General features: G+C 54.2%; 3 protein-coding genes across 8 annotated transcripts in view; 2 read left to right on the top strand and 1 right to left on the bottom strand.

Annotated features, from left to right (window-relative positions):
• The window catches only part of NACC1 (nucleus accumbens associated 1), a 22,617-nt gene extending 17,723 nt beyond the window's left edge, over nt 1-4,894 (top strand). For all 4 annotated transcript variants that reach the window (XM_066271999.1, XM_066271998.1, XM_066272001.1 and 1 more), the window contains 4 exons: nt 50-223; nt 1,333-1,438; nt 1,536-1,633; nt 2,155-4,894. In XM_066271999.1, the coding sequence (XP_066128096.1) occupies nt 50-223; nt 1,333-1,438; nt 1,536-1,633; nt 2,155-2,408 (632 nt within the window). In that variant the 3' untranslated portion in view covers nt 2,409-4,894. The remainder of the gene's footprint in view (nt 1-49; nt 224-1,332; nt 1,439-1,535; nt 1,634-2,154) is intronic.
• The window catches only part of STX10 (syntaxin 10), a 15,116-nt gene extending 222 nt beyond the window's left edge, over nt 1-14,894 (bottom strand). Inside the window, exons 1-8 of one of the 3 annotated variants that reach the window (XM_066272004.1) lie at nt 12,210-14,894; nt 11,799-11,968; nt 11,554-11,648; nt 11,415-11,477; nt 10,349-10,456; nt 10,153-10,255; nt 9,963-10,057; nt 9,510-9,875 (exon numbers count right to left, since the gene is read on the bottom strand). In XM_066272004.1, the coding sequence (XP_066128101.1) occupies nt 9,969-10,057; nt 10,153-10,255; nt 10,349-10,456; nt 11,415-11,477; nt 11,554-11,648; nt 11,799-11,968; nt 12,210-12,352 (771 nt within the window). In that variant the 5' untranslated portion in view covers nt 12,353-14,894 and the 3' untranslated portion in view covers nt 9,510-9,875; nt 9,963-9,968. Of the gene's footprint in view, nt 1-9,509; nt 9,876-9,962; nt 10,058-10,148; nt 10,256-10,348; nt 10,457-11,414; nt 11,478-11,553; nt 11,649-11,798; nt 11,969-12,209 lie in introns of those variants that run through there. The other 2 variants (XM_066272003.1, XM_066272005.1) reach the window with 2 other exon arrangements.
• A 463-nt stretch (nt 14,895-15,357) lies between these two features.
• On the top strand, nt 15,358-17,032 carry IER2 (immediate early response 2). Its single transcript, XM_066272006.1, has one exon. It carries the CDS (start codon nt 15,463-15,465, stop codon nt 16,129-16,131), a length of 669 nt encoding a protein of 222 aa, XP_066128103.1. The 5' UTR covers nt 15,358-15,462; the 3' UTR covers nt 16,132-17,032.
• The last annotated feature ends 1,735 nt before the right edge of the window (nt 17,033-18,767 follow it).

Below are 18,767 nucleotides of genomic sequence, written 5' to 3' on the forward strand. Positions count from 1 at the left end.
TACTCCTGCCACCCACATCCTCAACACATACTGCTCTCTCCCTCTGCAGCCGAGAAGGTGGAGGCCCTCCCTGAGCAGGTGACCCCTGAGTCCCGGAATCGCATCCGGGTGCGACAAGACCTAGCGTCTCTCCCAGCTGAGCTTATCAACCAGATTGGTAACCGCTGCCACCCCAAGCTCTATGATGAGGGTGACCCCTCTGAGAAGCTGGAGCTGGTGACAGGTAGGCTGGCCTTATATTCCAAATACTCCCTCCTCCTACCCTAGGCCCAAGTGCCCTCTAGGCTACTGGCCTATAGCACAGCCCCTGGCTTTGTCCTGAGGCAGCTGGTAATCCTTTCGTTAACACACATCAAAGACTGGCCTCTTTTTGCCCTGGAGGCAGGTATAAGCATTGGTGGACATCACAGCTACAAGAGAGTAAATGAATGGCTTCTTAGGGTGGTATGAGGGTTAACTACACAGTGGTTAAGAATTTGGCTCTTGGGCCCTGGCTGGTTGGCTTAGCGGTAGAGCGTCGGCCTGGTGTGCGGGGGACCCGGGTTCAATTCCCAGCCAGGGCATATAGGAGAAGCGCCCATTTGCTTCTCCACCCCCCCTCCTTCCTCTCTGTGTCTCTCTCTTCCCCTCCCGCAGCCAAGGCTCCATTGGAGCAAAGATGGCCTGGGCGCTGGGGATGGCTCCTTGGCCTCTGCCCCAGGCGCTAGAGTGGCTCTGGTCGGGGCAGAGCATCGCCTCCTGGTGGGCGTGCCGGGTGGATCCCGATCCGGCGCATGCGGGAGTCTGTCTGACTGTCTCTCCGCGTTTCCAGCTTCAGAAAAATACAAAAAAAAAAAGAATTTGGCTCTTGACCTGACCTGTGGTGGCGCAGTGGGATAAAGCGGCGACCTGGAACAGTGAGGTCGCCGGTTCGAAACCTTGGGCTTGCCTGGTCAAGGCACATATGGGAGTTGATGCTCCCTGCTCCTCCCCCTTCTCTCTCTCTCTCTCTCTCTCTTTCACTCCTCTCTCTCTAAAAAAATCAATAAATAAAATATTAAAAAAAAAAAAAAAGAATTTGGCTCTTGAAGTCACGGTGCCTAGGTGCAAGACCATTTCTTTCTAACTTCCAGCTGGCTGTACCGGCAAAAGCTGTGCATGTACTAGGTGGGCCCAACATGTTGTAGGTCCCCCATGGACAGCAGCACCACCATCTCTGTTCTTTTCTGAGTGCTGATGAGGCTGCCCTGGGGCAAGTTCCTGGGGAGGGTCTTAGGCCCTATAAAGAGGGCCTGGCCATGTGGGAAATGTGGCAGTTTAGGGCCCTGGCCACCCTCCTTCTCCTCCCTCTAGGCACCAACGTATACATCACAAGGGCGCAGCTTATGAACTGCCATGTCAGTGCGGGCACGCGGCACAAGGTCCTGCTGCGACGCCTCCTGGCCTCCTTCTTTGACCGGTGAGGCCCTTGCCAGAGCCCAGGGAGTAGGGGAGCTACCCTGTGCCCTGCACAACCACAGGAGGCCTGACTCCTCTCCCCCATAACCTCTCCACAGGAACACACTGGCCAACAGCTGTGGCACCGGCATCCGCTCTTCCACCAACGACCCCAGACGCAAACCGCTGGACAGTCGCGTCCTCCATGCTGTCAAGTGTGAGTGTCCGTATTGGTTGAGTTTGGTGTTAAGGATTCTGATGTTCAATCTAGGCTTGTTGGGAAGAGGACTATGATTGGCTCAAGATTAATTTCTTGGTGGGAGGGTGGAGCAGGGCACTGAAGGAAAGTGTGTGTCAGACAGATGTGGAGGGGAGGAGAATCTTCAAACTCAAGGTAGTCTTGAAGGTTATGAGCAGCCAGGACCCAGCAGCTGTCAGGAGGGAACTCTTAAGTTTGTGCCTGCAAACTCTTAATTCCTAAATTCTGGCAAATGAGCCACATTTTTCAAGAGCACTGGGCCACCTGTTAAGCCTGCATCTCCCTCACAAGTGGCAGAGGTCAGTCAAGTACAAGACCAGCTAATGTGGTTTAGCGTGCTCTCTGGGAGACTTCTGTTCTTTCACCTCCAAGAGGGATTCCAGGGTGCCCTGTGAGTGGGGTCAGGGGAGTCAGGTGCCTGTTGCTGGGACAGGAGGCAGAGCCACGGTAGGCCTGAGCTGTCTACTCTCCCCATATAGACTACTGCCAGAACTTTGCCCCAAACTTCAAGGAGAGTGAGATGAACGCCATCGCGGCCGACATGTGTACCAATGCCCGCCGCGTCGTGCGGAAGAGCTGGATTCCCAAGGGGAAGCCACCTGAGGGTGACACCTATACCACCTTCATCAGTGACACAGGCAAGCTGGAGCCGGACATGATGGGTGTGGAGCACAGCTTCGAAACGGCCAGCCATGATGGCGAGGCTGGCCCCTCAGCTGAAGCCCTCCAGTAACCCCCACCAGGCCTTCCGTGAGGCCGTCACACTCCCCCTCCTGTCACCCCCCACCTGCCATCTTGGTCACGAGCTACTGTCTGTCCCTCCCTAGGACCCGCGGGGTGTGCTGCATGCTCCCAGCCCCTCGGCCTCCCTTCCCACCCCTGACCCTAATCCGAGTGGGCTGGGAGAGGGTGGCAGTGGTGCGAGTTCTGCGTGGCCTTCTCTCTCTCTCTCTCGCACACACTTGTGCATAGTCGGGGAGCACTCACTCCCCATCTCCTAACCCCTAGCAGTTGTTTCCCCATTCCAGTTAACCAGGCTGGGCAGGGGAAGGACTGGTCTGGGGGCAGTCCTCTGCTCCACCCCTCACTGCAGCCCCTTGGGAACTGCGGGGCCCTGGGGTGCTTGGGACCCCTCCTGCCACCACGTCCCAGTGCTTCCATTTTCCAAAAGCGCCTTCCTTTCTCCCTCGTCTGTCCCTGGGGCTGGGGTAGGCGAGGCTGTGGGGACTGCTCTTGTGACAACTGAGGAAAACAGGATCAGATAAATCCCTAGACTGACCTAAGGTGGCAGGCTGTGGCGGGCTCAGTGCCCTTCTCTCACCTCCACCCTGTGCTCAGCCTCTCTTGCCCCCTGTGGCCTGAGAGGGGCAGGTTCTGAGTGAGTACAAACCAAGGGTCTCTGAGGATAGGACAGAGGTTTTGGGGGCGTGTGTGTGTGTGTGTGTGTGTGTGTGTGTGTGTGTAGAAGTTTTGCTTTTAAATAAGTGAAGATGTCAGAGGCAGTGGGACCAGGGTTGGAACCAGGGGAGTAGGCCGACAGGCGGCTGCCCTTCCCTCCCTCCCCCACCCGTCCCATGGCAGGGCTCCCAGACCCCCAGCCCCTGTACATACTTTTTAAAACATTTTTTTAGCTAATGAAATACTGAAGTATAAGATTCTTTTTATTTTTCAAACCAATGGGGCTGTGTCCGATGTCCCCAGGGGCTGTGGAAGGCAGATTGTGGGGGGCAGGCTGAATGTGTATGTGTGTATGTGGAGTGTGGGTGCAGTTTCCGAGGTAGGACCCCAGGCCCAGCCACCACCGGGACTGCTTTGGGTCTGGCCAGCTTCCCCACAGAGCTACATTTGAAGGGTATCCCTGGTCCTAGCTCCTGGGGACAAGGCAGGACCCACTCCATTGTTAGCGGCTGTTTGCTGAATTTTCTCTCTAACCATTCCTCTCTTTCTAGCCTCACCCAGTGTGAGTGGTTTTAATCTTTTTGAGTTTTACATGTGAACTAGAGGGTTCCTTTTTTTTTTTTACTCCCGATCCTCATATCATTTGATATTTTTTGTCACTAGCCTTTTTCTTACTGCCTCACCTCTTGTCTCCTCCCCAAGTCTGACAACCCACTGCTTCCAGGGGCAGAGTCTGCAAGAGGTGGGTGAGGGCCACTCCAGTGGACCCTTGTAATCTGACTTAGAGCCCCGCCTCCCCACCAGCCTATGGGAAGAAGGTCCCTCCAGCATCTGCTTGTTGTGGGAGTAGAGGGGTGGCTGGTCTAGCTGGGATACTGGCACTCCTCTTTCTGACCTGTGTGTGTATATGGGGTGGGGGCAAGCATATGGGGGGGTAGTTGACACCCCCAGCTAAAGCACAAGCACCTTAGTCACACCTCCCCTGCCCCTCATCCTGGCCTTGACACCCTACCCCAGCATCATCCCAAAGCACAATATCCTGGTCACTTGGTGGGCCCCCCCGGGGACCACAGAGGGTTGGGCTGGGGCTTCAGCCTGCCCATAAAAGAAAGCAGGAGTCCCCAGGTGCTCCCCCTTCAGGCCTTAGCTGGGGGCCAGCTCCTGGGACTGGTATCTTCTCCCTCCTCACCCTTTTCCTGAGCAGGCTCCTGCCCAGCCCCTTCCTGCCTTGTCCTTAGGCAGGGCTTGCCCTTGCCCTTGTATACCCCTGCAGTGCTGGTTTGGGTGGCAGAGCCCCCTTGTTTCAGGGACCCCAGGAGGTGCCCTGGCTCCAGGGACTGTGTGTGTTGGTCTGGGGGGGGGGCAGGGGTACAAGGGAGGAAATTCCTCACCAGGAGAGCCAAAGACAGGGTCGTGCCTTACCCCAGGAACCATCCCTGTGCCCATCCACCCTCCCCCCACTCACCCATGGCAGCCTGCTGCTTTTCCTTCTCCCCTGTCCTGCCCTGCCCTGAGCTGCATGGTCTCCCCCACACACCCCCCCGCCCTGGGCAGCCAGGATGGAGCACGAATGAAGAATCACTGACCAACGCAAAAAAAGACTGGAGGCCTCCTCTGGCCGTCCCCTGTTCCTGTAGGACAGGCCAATTGCCATGTCTGCGTGGAGTGCCAACACCTGCCCCACTCCAGGCCGAGTCCCCCACCCTGGCCTGTAAGTGAGATTGCACATTAACTACTGTAAGGAGAGGAGCGCACTGGGAAATGTGAACATGAGAACATCAGTGACACTGATGAGAATAAACTAAACGCCTTTGTAACAGCCCTGCCGCATACTGCTCACTGGGGTGGGGGGTGCTGCGAAGGATGCTTGCCTCACACTAGGTTCTCCCACTGTTCTGTAGGGCAACACCCCCACTGCTCAGGGCTTCATACTGATAAATGCAGCAAGGTCATGGCTCGGTGCACTTGGGCAGTCATGTCAGAACACTGATGTTAGGAAAGGGGCAGGGTGTTCTTTTCAGATAAGAACACTGAAGTACAGACCCAAGCTACCAACAGGTTCCATTTATAACACCCTTCAGGCTACCCCAATATTTAGACTGTTCCCAGGCTGTTGCACGTGACCCCTAAATCCTGCAGGGGCTTCCCATGGGAGCCCCTGCAAAGCTAGAAGAGTAGCAGCTTCATTGAATGGGCTACATGACCAACTCACTTGCTGCCCTGTGGTCTGACACCCAGAAACGCATCCTGAACACATCCCTTCCCCCATCCTGATCCAACACAAGCAAAAGCTGAGATTGCAAGTCTAATGGTAGGGTCCTGAGGACATGAAAGAACAAAAGGTTCTATGGAGCTGAGATTCAGACATGGAAGTGCTTTAGAGGCCCTTTCAAGCAGCCTGGAAAGGTTATTTACCTGAATCCCATTAAGTCCAAATTATCTTTGCTGGGAGGTGGACAAGGAGGCTACATCTCCGCCCATGCCAGGTCCTTCCATCCCATGATAGAGTAGATCTCCAGATGTCCATGTGAATGATGACTGAGTAATAAGGTTGAGATTGACCCCTGAACAGCACAAGTTACCCATGTAGTTGAAAATCCATGTAAAACTTTTTGACTCCCCCAATACTTGACTGTTGACCAGACAATATGTCCTTACTGGTACAGTCAATGAACACATTTTGTATATATATCATATACTGTAGTCTTATAAAGGTTATTAAGAAAATCATAGCTAGACCTGTGGTGGCACAGTGGATAAAGCGTCGACCTGGAAATCAGGTCGCTGGTTCAAAACCCTGGGCTTGCCTGGTCAAGGCACATATGGGAGTTAATACTTCCTGCTCCTCCCTCCTTCCTCTCTCTTCCCCCTCTAAAATGAATAAAATCTTAAAAAAAAAAAATTCAGCATATAGCCTGACCAGGCGGTGGTGCGGTAGATAGAGCATTCACCTGGGACGCTAAGGACCCAGGTTCAAAACCCCAAGGTCACTGGCTTGAGCACAGGCTCATTGGGCTTAAGCGTGGGGTCGCTGGCTTGAGCCCAAAGATTGCTGGCTTAAAGCCCAAGATCACTGGTTTCAGTAAAGGGTCACTGGCTCAGCTGGAGCCCCAGTCAAGGTACATAGGAGAAAGCAATCAGTGAACAACTAAAGTGTCACAACAAGTTGATGCTTCTCATCTCTCTCCCTTTCTGTCTGTCTCTCACTCACTAAAAAAAACTGGCATATGGCCCTGGCCGGTTGGCTCAGTGGTAGAGCGTCGGCCTGGCGTGCAGGAGTCCTGGGTTCGATTCCCAGCCAGGACACATAGGAGAAGCGCCCATCTGCTTCTCCACCCCTCTCCCTCTCTTCCCCTCCCGCAGTCAAGCGGGAGCAAAGTTGGCCTGAGCACTAAGGATGGCTCTGTGGCCTCTGCCTCTAGAATGGCTCTGGTTGCAACAGAGCAACGCCCCCAGATGGGCGGAGCATCGCCCCCTGGTGAGTATGCTGGGTGGATCCCGGTGGGGCGCATGCAGGAGTCTGTCTGACTGCCTCACCATTTCCAACTTCAGAAAAATACAAAAAATAATAATTTTTATGTTGATTACATGTTGAGATGGCAGTATTTGGGAACTTCGGGGTTAAATAAAATATACTGTTTAAAATTAAAAAAAAAAATTAAAAATTAGCATAAAGGCCCTAGCCAGTTGGCTCAGTGGTAGAGCATCAGCTCAGCGTCTGGATGTCCTGGGTTCAATTCCTAGTCAGGTCACACAGGAAAGGTGACCATCTGCTTCATCCTCCGTCTTCCCCTTCTCTCTCTCCTCCCGCCACAGCCATGGCTCAATTGGTTTGACCACATTGGGCCCCAGGTGCTAAGGATGGCTCCATGAAGCCTCCGCCTCAGGCACTAAAAGTAGCTCGGTTCCAAGCATGACCCCAGATGGGGGTTGCTGGGTGGATTCTAGTCTTGGAGCATGCAGGAGTTTGTCTCTATCTCCCCTCCTCTCACTTGGAAAATTAAATAAAAATAAATTGGCATATGCCTGACCAGGCGGTGGCACAGTGCATAGAGCATTGGACTGGGACACGGAGGTCCCAGGTTCGAAACCCTGAGCATGGGTTTACCAGCTTGAGCCCAAGGTCACTGGCTTGAGCAAGGGGCCATTCGGTCTGCTGTAGCCTCCCGGTCAAGGCACATATGAGAAAGCAATCAATGAACTAAGATGCCACAACAAAGAATTAATGCTTCTCATCTCTCTCCCTTCTTTTCTGTCTGTCCCTATCTGTCCCTCTCTGTCTCTTTCTGTCACACACCAAAATTTTGCATAAAAATAGACCTGCACAGTTCAAACCTGAGTTGTTCAAAGGTCACCTATCCTACAACTCACAGGATGACCTGGGTATGTTTCAGTAAGACCAGCCCCTCTGGAGTCCTGAAGTCCAGCTTCAGCTGCCAGAAAGGGTTTTGAGGGCCAACAGCATTGCCAACAAAAATCCAGAGGTGACTCTGCTCCATCTGATGGCCAGAAGCACATATTTTAACCCCAAAAAGATTTAGAATGAAATATAGACTGGATCAAAAGAACCCAAACCATAGCATAAAAGAAGAATCTGTATATATCTGGTTCTTTTTAAGATTTTGACAAATTGGCTTGATGGAATAACATCCTTGTAACATACAGCACTTTATAACACATATATGAGTGAGTGAACTGTGTGGTTCCCATGCCTGATTACCTAATGTTGGGGATGGAAACATCTAATGATAACCTAAGGTTTACAGCACTAAAAAAGTTCACCCAGCATACCTGATCAGTGCTGGTGCAGTGGATAGAGCATTGACCCAGAACACTTAAGTCCCCAGTTTAAAACCCCAAGGTAAAAACGAAACAAAACAAAACAAAAAAACCCCGAGGTCATCAGTTTGAGCACAGGGTTGCTAGCTTTAGGGAGGCATCATCAACATGATCCCAAGGTTGCTGGCTTGAGCCCAGCATCGTTGGATTGAGCAAGGCATCATTGGTTTGGCTTGAGCCCGCCCCTCATCAAGGCACATATGAGAAGCAATAAACAACTAAAGTGAAGCAACTATAGTAGCCCTGGTCGGTTGGCTCAGTGGTAGAGCGTCGGCCTGGCGTGTGGAAGTCCCGGGTTCGATTCACGGCCAGGGCACACATAAGGGCACCCATCTGCTCCACCCCTCCCCCTCTCCTTCCTCTCTGCCTCTTCCTCTCCCACAGCCGAGGCTCCACTGGAGCAAGGATGGCCTGGGCGCTGGGGATGGCTCCATAGCCTCTGCCCCAGGCGCTAGAGTGGCTCTGGTCGCACAGAGCGATGCCCCGGATGGGCAGAGCATCGTCCCCTGGTGGGCGTGCCAGGTGGATCCCGGTTGCGCGCATGCGGGAGTGTCTGACTGCCTCCCCGTTTCCAGCTTCAGAAAAATACAAAATAAATAAATAAATAAAGTGAAGCAACTATAAATTGATGTTTCTTACCTCTTTCCTCCCTCTCTCACTAAAATCAATTTTTTTTTTTTTTTTTTTTTTTTTTACAGAGAGAGTCAGAGATAGGAACAGACAGGAACGGAGAGAGATGAGAAGCATCAATCATTAGTTTTTCGTTGTGACACCTTAGTTGTTCAGTGATTGCATTCTCATATGTGCTTTGATTGTGGGCCTTCAGCAGACGGAGTAACCCCGTGCTCAAGCCAGCGACCTTGGGGTCTCGAACCTCGGTCCTCCGCATCCCAGTCCGATGCTCTATCCACTGTACCACATCAATAATTTTTTTAAAATAAAGTTTATCCAGTTTACAGGAATAGTTTTGTATTCAGGAAGGCTCTGGCAAAGCCCTTATATTGACAAACGCTGCATTGTTAGACTGATGCATCACAGACAGAATAAGAAACCAAGTCTGCAGTGGAGCCCAGCGTTACTCAGTGGCCCCTCAAAAGTGATCACTCAGGCCTGACCTGTGGTGGCGCAGTGGATAAAGCGTCGACCTGGAAATGCTGAGGTTGCCGGTTCGAAACCCTGGGCTTGCCTGGTCAAGGCATATATGGGAGTTGATGCTTCCTGCTCCTCCTCCCCCTTCTCTCTCTCCTCCCTCTCTCTCCACCCTCCTTTCTAAAAAAAAAAAAAAGTGATCACTCAGCTCCATGGCTAAGGAACTTACCTACCTTGGCAAAAGATGTTTAGATTGAACTTCAAAAGTTCAAGAAAAGTTCATGGCTTGAAATTTTCAATGATAATAAAATCATCCATCACAAAAAACAAGAAATAAACCAGAAGAGTTTTTTCTGTATCCAACAGTGACCACTGAAATCTCCAACATGTACATGTGCACACACACATCACATCTGGGCCACAGTGCATGCAAACAGGGCTTAGAATTAGCATTCCCACTCAGAAAGCAGCCACAAGTTTTGAGTCCACATACCATATGATATAAATATGTATAAAAAAGGCTGGAATTTTATTTCTAAGTTGGCACATGTAGAAGGCACAGGGATAAACAATTGGCTGTGGGAAACAAACTAGGCAGGGTGTGTCTGAGGTCCCCCTACCTCCACCACTCCCTAAGCACAACTGAGAGAGGACCAGTAGTAGGGGCTTCAACTCAGGGCCCTGAGGGTCCCACTGGCTCTGCATGAGAGCCCTGGGACAGCTCCCCAGGCATGACCTCCATCTCCCCAGGCCAGCTCCCCCAGTTTGAGGGATCAGCACCCTGGGGAGGGCCAGGGTCAGAGAGAGAAGAGCAGGATGAGAACCAGAAGAAGCACCCCCAATAGCACCACAATTGCACACCACTGTCGGCGATCTGGGGGTGAGAGGATCAGAAGTCATAGGGGAAGTGGCACCATCCCATGTCCTCCACCCCCCAAATTGCTTCCCCCAGGGAACTCACCACTTGTCATGTGGGATACTTTGGCCATCTTCCTGAGAACCCCATCCATCCGGGACTGGGTGTGCTCCATTTCATGAACAAAGGCATCCAGCATGCTGCCAAGACCAAGATGGTGTCAGCCCTCAAAGGGTCCCCCTGAGCAGCCAGCCTCAGGCTCCCAGCCCACCCTGGGGGTCCTGGCCTCACATGCCCTGTTCATCCAGCTCTTCCCCAACACGGCCAGACATGTGTTTCAGAACCCTGATGCTCCCAGACACCATTTCCAGCTGTTGGTCCTGTTGGTCCATGATCAACTGCAGGTTGGAGATGTGAGAACTGCTGTCACCAGAGAGCCCTGAGCTGTCCCCAGGGTCTTCCAGCCCATGGCTCCGACCACCGACACAAACCTGCTGTGTGACCTGCTGCTCCTCAATGTAGCGAGAGGTGGCTGAGACCATGCTGGCATCCAGCAGGTCACTAGATGACTTCTCAACAACTGGCTTGCCCGTCAGCATCTGGGGTGGGGGGCACAGACCACAGGCTCAGGGAGAGACACCCACTCACCATACAGCCATACACAGGCAAATCTAGACTGTGGTTAGTCAGTAAGGCAGTCTCTGAAATGGGATGGCCTGTGTTTCCCAGACCCTCTTACTAGCAAGGTGACTGACCCCAAGGCCAAACCAACTGACCTCCCTGTGCATGTTTTCTCACCTATAAAATAAGAAAAACCACTGGAATGAGGAAATAAATTAATCCATGAAGAACATGTATTCCCATTTAAACAGGTGTATGTAAGAATCTGGATTTTAATTCCCAAAGCAGCACACCAGAAAGGCACATGGACACTGCTACAGGACTCCAAGCCAGTGTGGGCCTCAGCTCTCCCAACCTCCTAGACCCCATATGGACTTATGATGGGACAGGACGAGGCTGGTGGTTTCACAACATGCAAAGAATGGGCATACAATACAGAGGGGGAAAGGTGTACAGACAGGCAGCTGGGAGCATGCACACAAAAGGAATGAGCAGGCACACACAAAGCAAGCACACCCACAGAAGGAAAGGCTGTGCATGCACAAGGCAGACAGAATACACTCAGAGGCCAAGTTCACATGCTCAGATAGGTCAAGTGTGAACAAAGAAGAAAAAAAAAAGGTAGGCATATATGCTGGAAACAGTAGCACAGAGAACAAAGAAAAGGGGTAGTTACAGACACCAACCCACCCATCCTGGAAAACCAGTATAGAACTCCAGAAGGCAGAAAGGTGTACACAATCAGTGAGGGCTCAGGTGTGCACACACAGAAAGCAGGCATGTAGACAGCCAAGAGAACTGCACACAGAAAGGATGAGCACTGACACATATGGTACAGACATAAATACACTTTCCCAGGAAACAAGTGAACACACCCAGAGGAGAGGGTCAGCCAAATGATCTTTCAGGTGAGGATGTTGGGTCAGGATGCCTTACCTCTCTATTATTTCTCTCCATGAAGGCTACAGCTGCTGGGCTGGCCATATAGTCTTTCATTTCCTGGGGGTGAGAACAGTATCAGAGTGTAAAGACACCCCCACATCCCCACCCTCATCCCATCGGAACCTTAACTCACCTGGACTGCCTCACGCATCCGCCCCACAAACACCTTCCTCTCCTGCAGGTCTCCAGCTGGGAGCTTGAACTTGCCTGGGTTGGCTTCCACTATGCGTAGGCCACAAGTCAGGAGTCAAGGCCACAGCCAGACACAAGTCCCTCCTCTGACTCAAAGCCTTCAACCCCTCCCTGGTGTCCAGCCTCCCAGCTCCCCCTGCCACTGCAATGGGCTTTCCCAGGCCGCCCTCCAACCCCCCAGGATATCGATGGTCTCTTCCAGGTCCTCGAGGTCCCACTCGATGCTGCGCAAACCATTCCGCAGCTCATTGGTTGTCCAATCCAGCTCCTCGCGTCCGACCGCGGCACCTTCCTGCAGGAGCTCGCACCAACGCTGGTACAGCCCAAGAGCTGTGTTCACCGCCTTCTGCACCTCACTGCAGGCAAGGGCACAGCGGATGCGGCTTGGGGCAGGGGGGCCTTCAGCCAGCCGCTGCGTCTCCAAATGGGGGGGGTGTTCAAAGGACCCCCACATCCCCCTGCGTACCTCTCCCACTCGGCCACAGGGCGATCCCGACCCGCGGACCCTCGGTCCGCCTGGCATGCTGCGGGTCGCATCCGGGCACTGGGTGGCAGGGGCCCGAGCACCTTCTGCCCTCCCCCATCATTGTCACTCACCCTCGGACTACAAAAAACGGGTCTTCGAAAGACATGTCACCACCCCCCCTCTTGGAGGCGAGTCCCCTCCTCTCTGAGCCTTGGTAGCTGATTTCCTCCCAGTCGTGAAGAACGCGCCAGCCCCGCCCCGTCACGTGACCCATGCCACCATCGAGAGCGGGACTTCCAGGAGAGAAAGAGATACTTCGGAGGCCGTAAGTGCGGAACTACCGCCCCTTCCGCGGCCATCTTGGTTGTGAGCAGAGACGGCTTTCTGTGCGCATACCCTTTCCCTTCGTGTCAGTGTATCCTGCCGCCGCAACTCTTGCCATAGTTCTATGTGGCCCGACTAGAGTTGAACTCGGAGTCTCTGGGGTCGAGACCTAGGCCCCTCGAATTCTTGCAACGCAACCTCAGTTTTCCCTTCAGCGCAATGTAAATAATAGCCTCCCTGGAAGCAAACGAGATTGTGGCTGAGGGACTCGTTCGATTCATAGATTCTCTTAACGGACACCCTGAGCCTGCATCTATAACCTGTCCCGGGAGATCGTCCCAGCCCAGGGTCGGGACGGGAAGGGAAGGTTTGGGAAGGTTTGGGAAGGCTCGGGGGGAGAGGTGGTCGTCTCCACCTCCCGACGGGCGGGGTGAAATGCGGGCATTCTGTGAGTAGTTCTGCTGAACACCCCTCCTCTTTTTTCCTGTGGAGGAGGGACAAACCAAGGTCACTCTGGTGCGGGATGGACATTGGTGGGCGCCCCGGAGATGCTCCAGGAAGATGGAATCTCACTGGATGCAAGCCTGGGGGTGTCGCGGGAGGGAGGTGTGGTGGTGGCTGTGAGGATTGTCTCTTGAAGAGTCCTCTGCGTGTGCGGTCTTCGTCTGGGGAGGGCTCAAAGGGGTCTGTCACACAGGGAGGTTCTTTGCGGGATCTTCGGAAAAGCACTTTTTTGAGCGGTGCGGGGGAAACGATAGCCTGAATGAGATCGTGATCTCCCTCTGAAGGGTAGTCGAGATCTCTGAAAAAGTCATCCGAAGTCTCCCCTGTGTGTGTCAAGAGTTGCTGTGTGGAGTATTAGTATAGTACCTGGCCCCGTAGCTCAGTTGGTTACAGCGTCGTCCAGATATATCAAGGTTGCGGGTTCGATTTCCGGCCAGGGCACAGACGGTTAGAGACCAATGGACGCACAACTAGGTGGACCAACAAATGAATGCTCGCCCGCTCGCTCTCTTAAATCAATCAATTAAAAACAAAAGAATCAACTAATGAATGCACAAATAAGTGGGACAGTACATCGATATTTATCTCTCCCTTTCCTCTCTGTAAAAATCAATAAAAATTTAAAGAGAGAGAGAGATAATACCTGGGCTGGGATATTGTGGAGTGTCCGTGGTGTGGGGTAGGGTGCGATGGAACATTCTCAGCCGGTCACCACAGTATGTGGCAGGAAAGGTTGCAGAATGGGGACAGCTGAATAGGGTATTTTAGGGAAGAATCCCTATGGGCGGGACCTAAGCGTCTTCCAAGTGTGCATGAGAGAATTTTTGAGGGAAGGAGCGGTAATATCTGCGGAGACCTTGTTGAGAGAAGTAACTGGGGAAACGGGTGAAGGGGTCCTCAACGAGTCGCCCCTAGTGTTGGCAAGGTCTTTGTGTAGGGTCTCTAGGAGGTAACATCAGTGGGAACCCTAACGTCACCCGCCCACGGAGAGCATCCCGGAGGGGCGTCACCCCTTCCTGGCCTCCCGGGAAGCGAAACTGTCGCCAGCCCTGCTGTACACGGCTGGTCCCGGAAGCCGGGGGGCTCCTACTGGCGTTAGTTGCAGTGAGAGGTTGGAAACGAAAGAGGCCTATAGGGAAGCCAAGGCCCCACCTACATCCGCCCACCCGGAAAAGGCCAGCCACAGCTTCGTATGGAGATCCCGACCCTTGTCCTTATATGGGCAGCCGGAAGCGTCTCTGGCGCCTGCCCTACGTCATTACTTCCAAATTTAGTGCAGGATGTTGTCGGGAAAATGAAGCGGGAAGGTTGTGCTCTCCCGTCCGGTGGGCAGAGCCTCCTCTTAAAGGGCCCGCGCCACGAATGAGTAGAGCCATTGAAACAATTTTGCAGCTTTTTTTTTGAGGAACAGAAATAGGTTTTCTTGCAGAGCTAGTGCGTGAGGGAGGGCGGGGCCGATGTCTTTTTTCTCTACGTTGCCCAGTTTTCGGCTCTTACCGCAACCGCGCCTCCCGGGGTGCAGAGGCGGAGCACTGCCGCGTTAAGTGGCGGCACCCCGGTGTTCACCCGGGTGTGGTACGGCCAGATCCTCCACCTTGAGAGCGCCAAACCCATCCGTGGCCCTTGTGCGTAAGGAAACTGGGAAGATTCTCAGTGAGGAGAGCTGAGATGGCAGGACGGGCTGTGCTGATGTCTGCAGACTTCCGCCGCCCGTGGAGCGGGCAGCTTTGCCCTGGAACCACTCAGCTTGCCTTCCTCCTTACCGCTTACGGACAAGGAGAGCGAGAAAGGCTGGCCTACGCTAGATACTGTATTGCTGGAAGTTCCATTGGCCTCCTTTCAGTGCAGTTGGCCCATTTGTTCGTTTAGCAAATATTAGACTAGTCAGTCCGCCTGCGTTTCTCCACGTGAAGAAATCAGGTATAGAAACAGTACCCTCCGCAGAGTGGAGGTGAGGTATCAGTAAGACATTTATTAAAGTATAGTCTTTAACATCTCTTGGCACGTAGTAAACACTTAAGTTTTACCATCGTTATTGGTTCAAAAACACTAATGAGACGCCTGGAATTTGTACCCACGGGAGATGTACGGGCTCGAACCCGGGTATTCCCCGGTGCAAAGGGAAACTAGCCGCCTGCTGAGGCATGCAAACGAGCACGTGGGTAGGCTCTGAGCCCCTGAGCCTGCTCCCCTGGGCTGGCGGGCGGGTGCGTGGCAGGGAGGACTGAGAAAGGAAACCACCCCAAGAACTAATAGTGGGCTGGCGAACGCTTCTCATCGTCCCGGTTCGTGTCCCTTTTGTCCGTCCGGTAAATTCCATCCTGTCACTTTAAGGCGTCTTCGGCCGGGACGGGGGTGGAAAGCCCGATGCAGCGCTCTGATTGGGCGGGGTGTCTCCGTGACGTTACCCCGGGTACAAATGAGCCCCCGTGGCGGGCGCTGGGGCAGAGCGTTCTAGTTGCATTACGGGTTAGTTGTTTTGCGGAGAAAAGCGTGATTGAGTGCGTTGCTTAGAGTGCACCTGCTCAGCAGGGGAGTTCCCACCGTCAAGTCGCTATGGAGGTGCAGAAGGAGGCGCAACGCATCATGACCTTGTCGGTGTGGAAGATATACCATTCACGCATGCAGCGCGGAGGGCTGCGGCTGCATCGGAGTCTGCAGTTGTCGCTGGTCATGCGTAGCGCCCGGGAGCTCTATCTCTCTGCCAAGGTGGAAGCCCACGAGCAGCCCGAGATGCCCTCGCCGCCCGCCCGCTCCCCTGACCCTCGCCTGCACCCACCGCAGGAAGCGGAGGTAGCGCCCCCCGACGGTAAACAACCCTGCCTGGAGTCTATGGACACGCAGGAGGCGCCGAGAGCCGAGGAGACCCCTGCCCGCTGTGTCCCGCGTCCTGCCAAAGTCAGCCGCAAGCGGCGGAACAGCAGCCTGAGCGATGGCGGGGACGCTGGACTGGTCCCGAATAAAAAAGCCCGTCTAGATAAAGAGGACGCGGGGGAAGGGGAGTCTTCGGAGGCCTCCGATAGGCTACAGCCTCCTCCCTCGCAGGCGGAGGGCGCCTTCCCCAATCTGGCGCGTGTCCTACAGAGGCGCTTCACCGGCCTCCTGAACTGCAGCCCCGCCGCCCCCCCGACGGTGCCACCACCGCCGGCATGCGAGGCTAAGCCGATCTGCCGGCCAGCGGACAGCATGCTGAACGTGCTCGTGCGGGCCGTGGTGGCTTTCTGACGGCGCTGCCGGAGCCAAGAACGCGGGCCGAACCGTCGGCCCGAGTGCACAGACAAGAGGCCAGGCCACCCCCTGCGGATCGCCCACGAAACGGTGGAGAGGAGCCGCGGCCCGGGCTGATGAGAGGACTGGAGAGGGACTATGCCCCTGGGGAGTCCTCGCCACCCGTTTGCAGCGGCGGCGCCAAGAAGCCTGAGCGGGGGTGCAGGCACCTTCCTCCGAGACCTGCCGCGCCCACAGGTGCTGTCTTAACCGACGGGGACAAAACAGTTCCATCTCCTTTTGAGACTGGGAGAGGGAGGCTTGGTTCCTGAAATTCCTCAGGGTCGGACTTAATTTTTTTACTGAGGGCTGTGCTGTCCTTTCAAGATTTTTCTATAGTTGGTGTTTTCGTTCCCAAGTCAGAGCATTCTAGGCACTCTTCTTCATCCTCCAATGACATACTGATGCAAGCGGTCAGGTTGCGTCATGGGGCAGACGTGAGGAGCTTCCTGTTGCCTTGCGTGGGTGTGGGGCCTAGGAGAAGGGTTGCCTGAGTCACTTAGACCCCGTGTGTTTCCCCCCTTGGGCCCCTATGCCTTCCGGGGAGGGGGATGCTGGGTCTAATTTAAGTTAAATTTTTTCTTATTTGGTGTATTCAAGGTGGGGTCGTGACCCTCCCTCAGACACAAACAACCCAGAAGATCTTGGTCTGAGTCACAAAAATGGGGACAGGGGGTGTTCAGATCGCTGTAAGGATGAGGTGGGACCAGTTGCTGGTGAGACTGGGCCAAATTGGGGAGATGGAGATTCCAGCGAGGACGCTCTGTGGGTCTATTTACTCTGGTGGGCCCTGTTTAACTCTTATCTGGCATTTTGCGAGAGTCGCCAGATACGAAAATAAAGACTATTTGAATAAAAAGTCGGCTGTTTAGTTTTCTTCCCAGGTGAGGGAGGGCCAGGGTTAAGGGGTCAGTTGCTGGGGTAGGCAGCTTGTTGTGGCCGCCAAAACCTGTCTGGTCTGCTTCCACGTGGGCGAAAGGGGGCTGGGCCTCCTGTTCTCCACCGGAACTCTTCAGTGCTGGGTGACTTGGTTTTCGGAGTCCTTAAGCCTCCGACGTGTGTGGGTTCCTGAAAAATTAATCTACAAGCCTGGGGGGGGGGGACTTTCGGAGTTAAGACGTTTGAAGGGGGATACTGCTGGGGACAGTGCCCCATGCGTATTTGGGGAACCACGCCTCCTTTCTAAACTTTGAACGAGGGCAGAAGCCCCCCTCCCCGCCGCACTTGACCAATTAAATCAGCTCTGGCGGGGGGGGGGGGGGTCCAGGAAGCTGAGCAGGTAAGCTTTGGAGTGCTCTTTATGCGGTGTTCCAATCTCTAGCTGTGAAATTGTGCCGCTCAGACAGGTAAGCTGATAGCTCGTTTCCTCATCTGTGGAGTCGGCCTTTAAACAGCTTCCCCATGACGAGGTTGTAAGTTTAGAAATGCTAGTGGGAGATCTTGTTACTTGCTTTGGCCCCATGCCAGCTCCAGGTTAGCCACCCCAGGGGAGAAAGTCCTCATAATTCACTCAGTACTGGCCCAGGAGAGGGGCTGTTGGGAGAACAAAGAAGTCGCAGGTATGGGGAGAGGGTGGCAGGGAGCACGGAAAAGCACCCGCCCCACCCCCGGACGGCTTGATTTCCACCGCGGACTTCCCATGACCCAGGGGGATCTGACACAGAGGCGGGGACGTGGAAGGAGGAGTATGCAGTGGAGGAGCAGACTCACCCTAGTTCCCCCACCCCACGTTGCCTCCAACCTTTTCCACCCTCCACCCTACTCCGGGGGGAATCTAGCCTAGCTAGCCTCCGTGGCCTCTTGATTCCTTCCCAGAAGTGGGAGATTTAGCACCACCTACTCGGAGGCCTGACCCAGAATTCCTTAGTGGAACGTAGAGGGACTGAAGCCCCACACCACAACGGTAGCTCAATGTGTCCGCATAGAAGCAACTCCCGAGAACCTGGCCCAGCCCCAGGAAGTCGCCGGCCTCTGGGGAGGAGGCCTCACTGTGCATCCTGTCACAGGAACCGCCAGCCCTTCCTTCCATGGGAAGCGGCTTGGCCTACTCCCGCCGGAGCCGCTTGGGCGTTTCCGGTGCTGGCCACAGGCGAGAGGTGCTGGGGAGTGGGGCTGGAGACAGTGCAGTGGGAGACTGACCAGCACCTCACACACGCACATCCCCTTAAGATATACTCCTCCCCGAGATCTGATTTCACCCATCAGAATAGGCAAAATTGAAAACTTGTCACAATTTCCCCTGGAGACGTGGGCGGCTTCAACATCCTCCTCTGCTAGGTAGGGGCGTCAAACTTCGGCAATCCCCATTTCCCTTCCACTTTTTCCCAGATTCTCAACCTACCCCCAGCCCCGGACGCCCCCAGCGTGGTCTCAGCCTCCCCACGTGGCTCCTAAATCCTGCCCCACATTTGTGAAGTTGGGGGCGCTTCCAAGCTCTGAAGATTTAGGCAAAATCAGAAGGGACCGGGTTGGGGGCGAGGGGCGTGGCCTAGGCCGCCCATTACACTGCGGGATTTTGCAAATTTTTCCAGGCGTAGAGCGGGAGGCGGGGCCGGCAAGGGGAGAAGAACTGGAGGCGGGTTAATTTGTATGCT

Source organism: Saccopteryx bilineata, chromosome 1 (assembly GCF_036850765.1).
Source record: "Saccopteryx bilineata isolate mSacBil1 chromosome 1, mSacBil1_pri_phased_curated, whole genome shotgun sequence".
Taxonomy (NCBI): Eukaryota; Metazoa; Chordata; class Mammalia; order Chiroptera; family Emballonuridae; genus Saccopteryx; species Saccopteryx bilineata.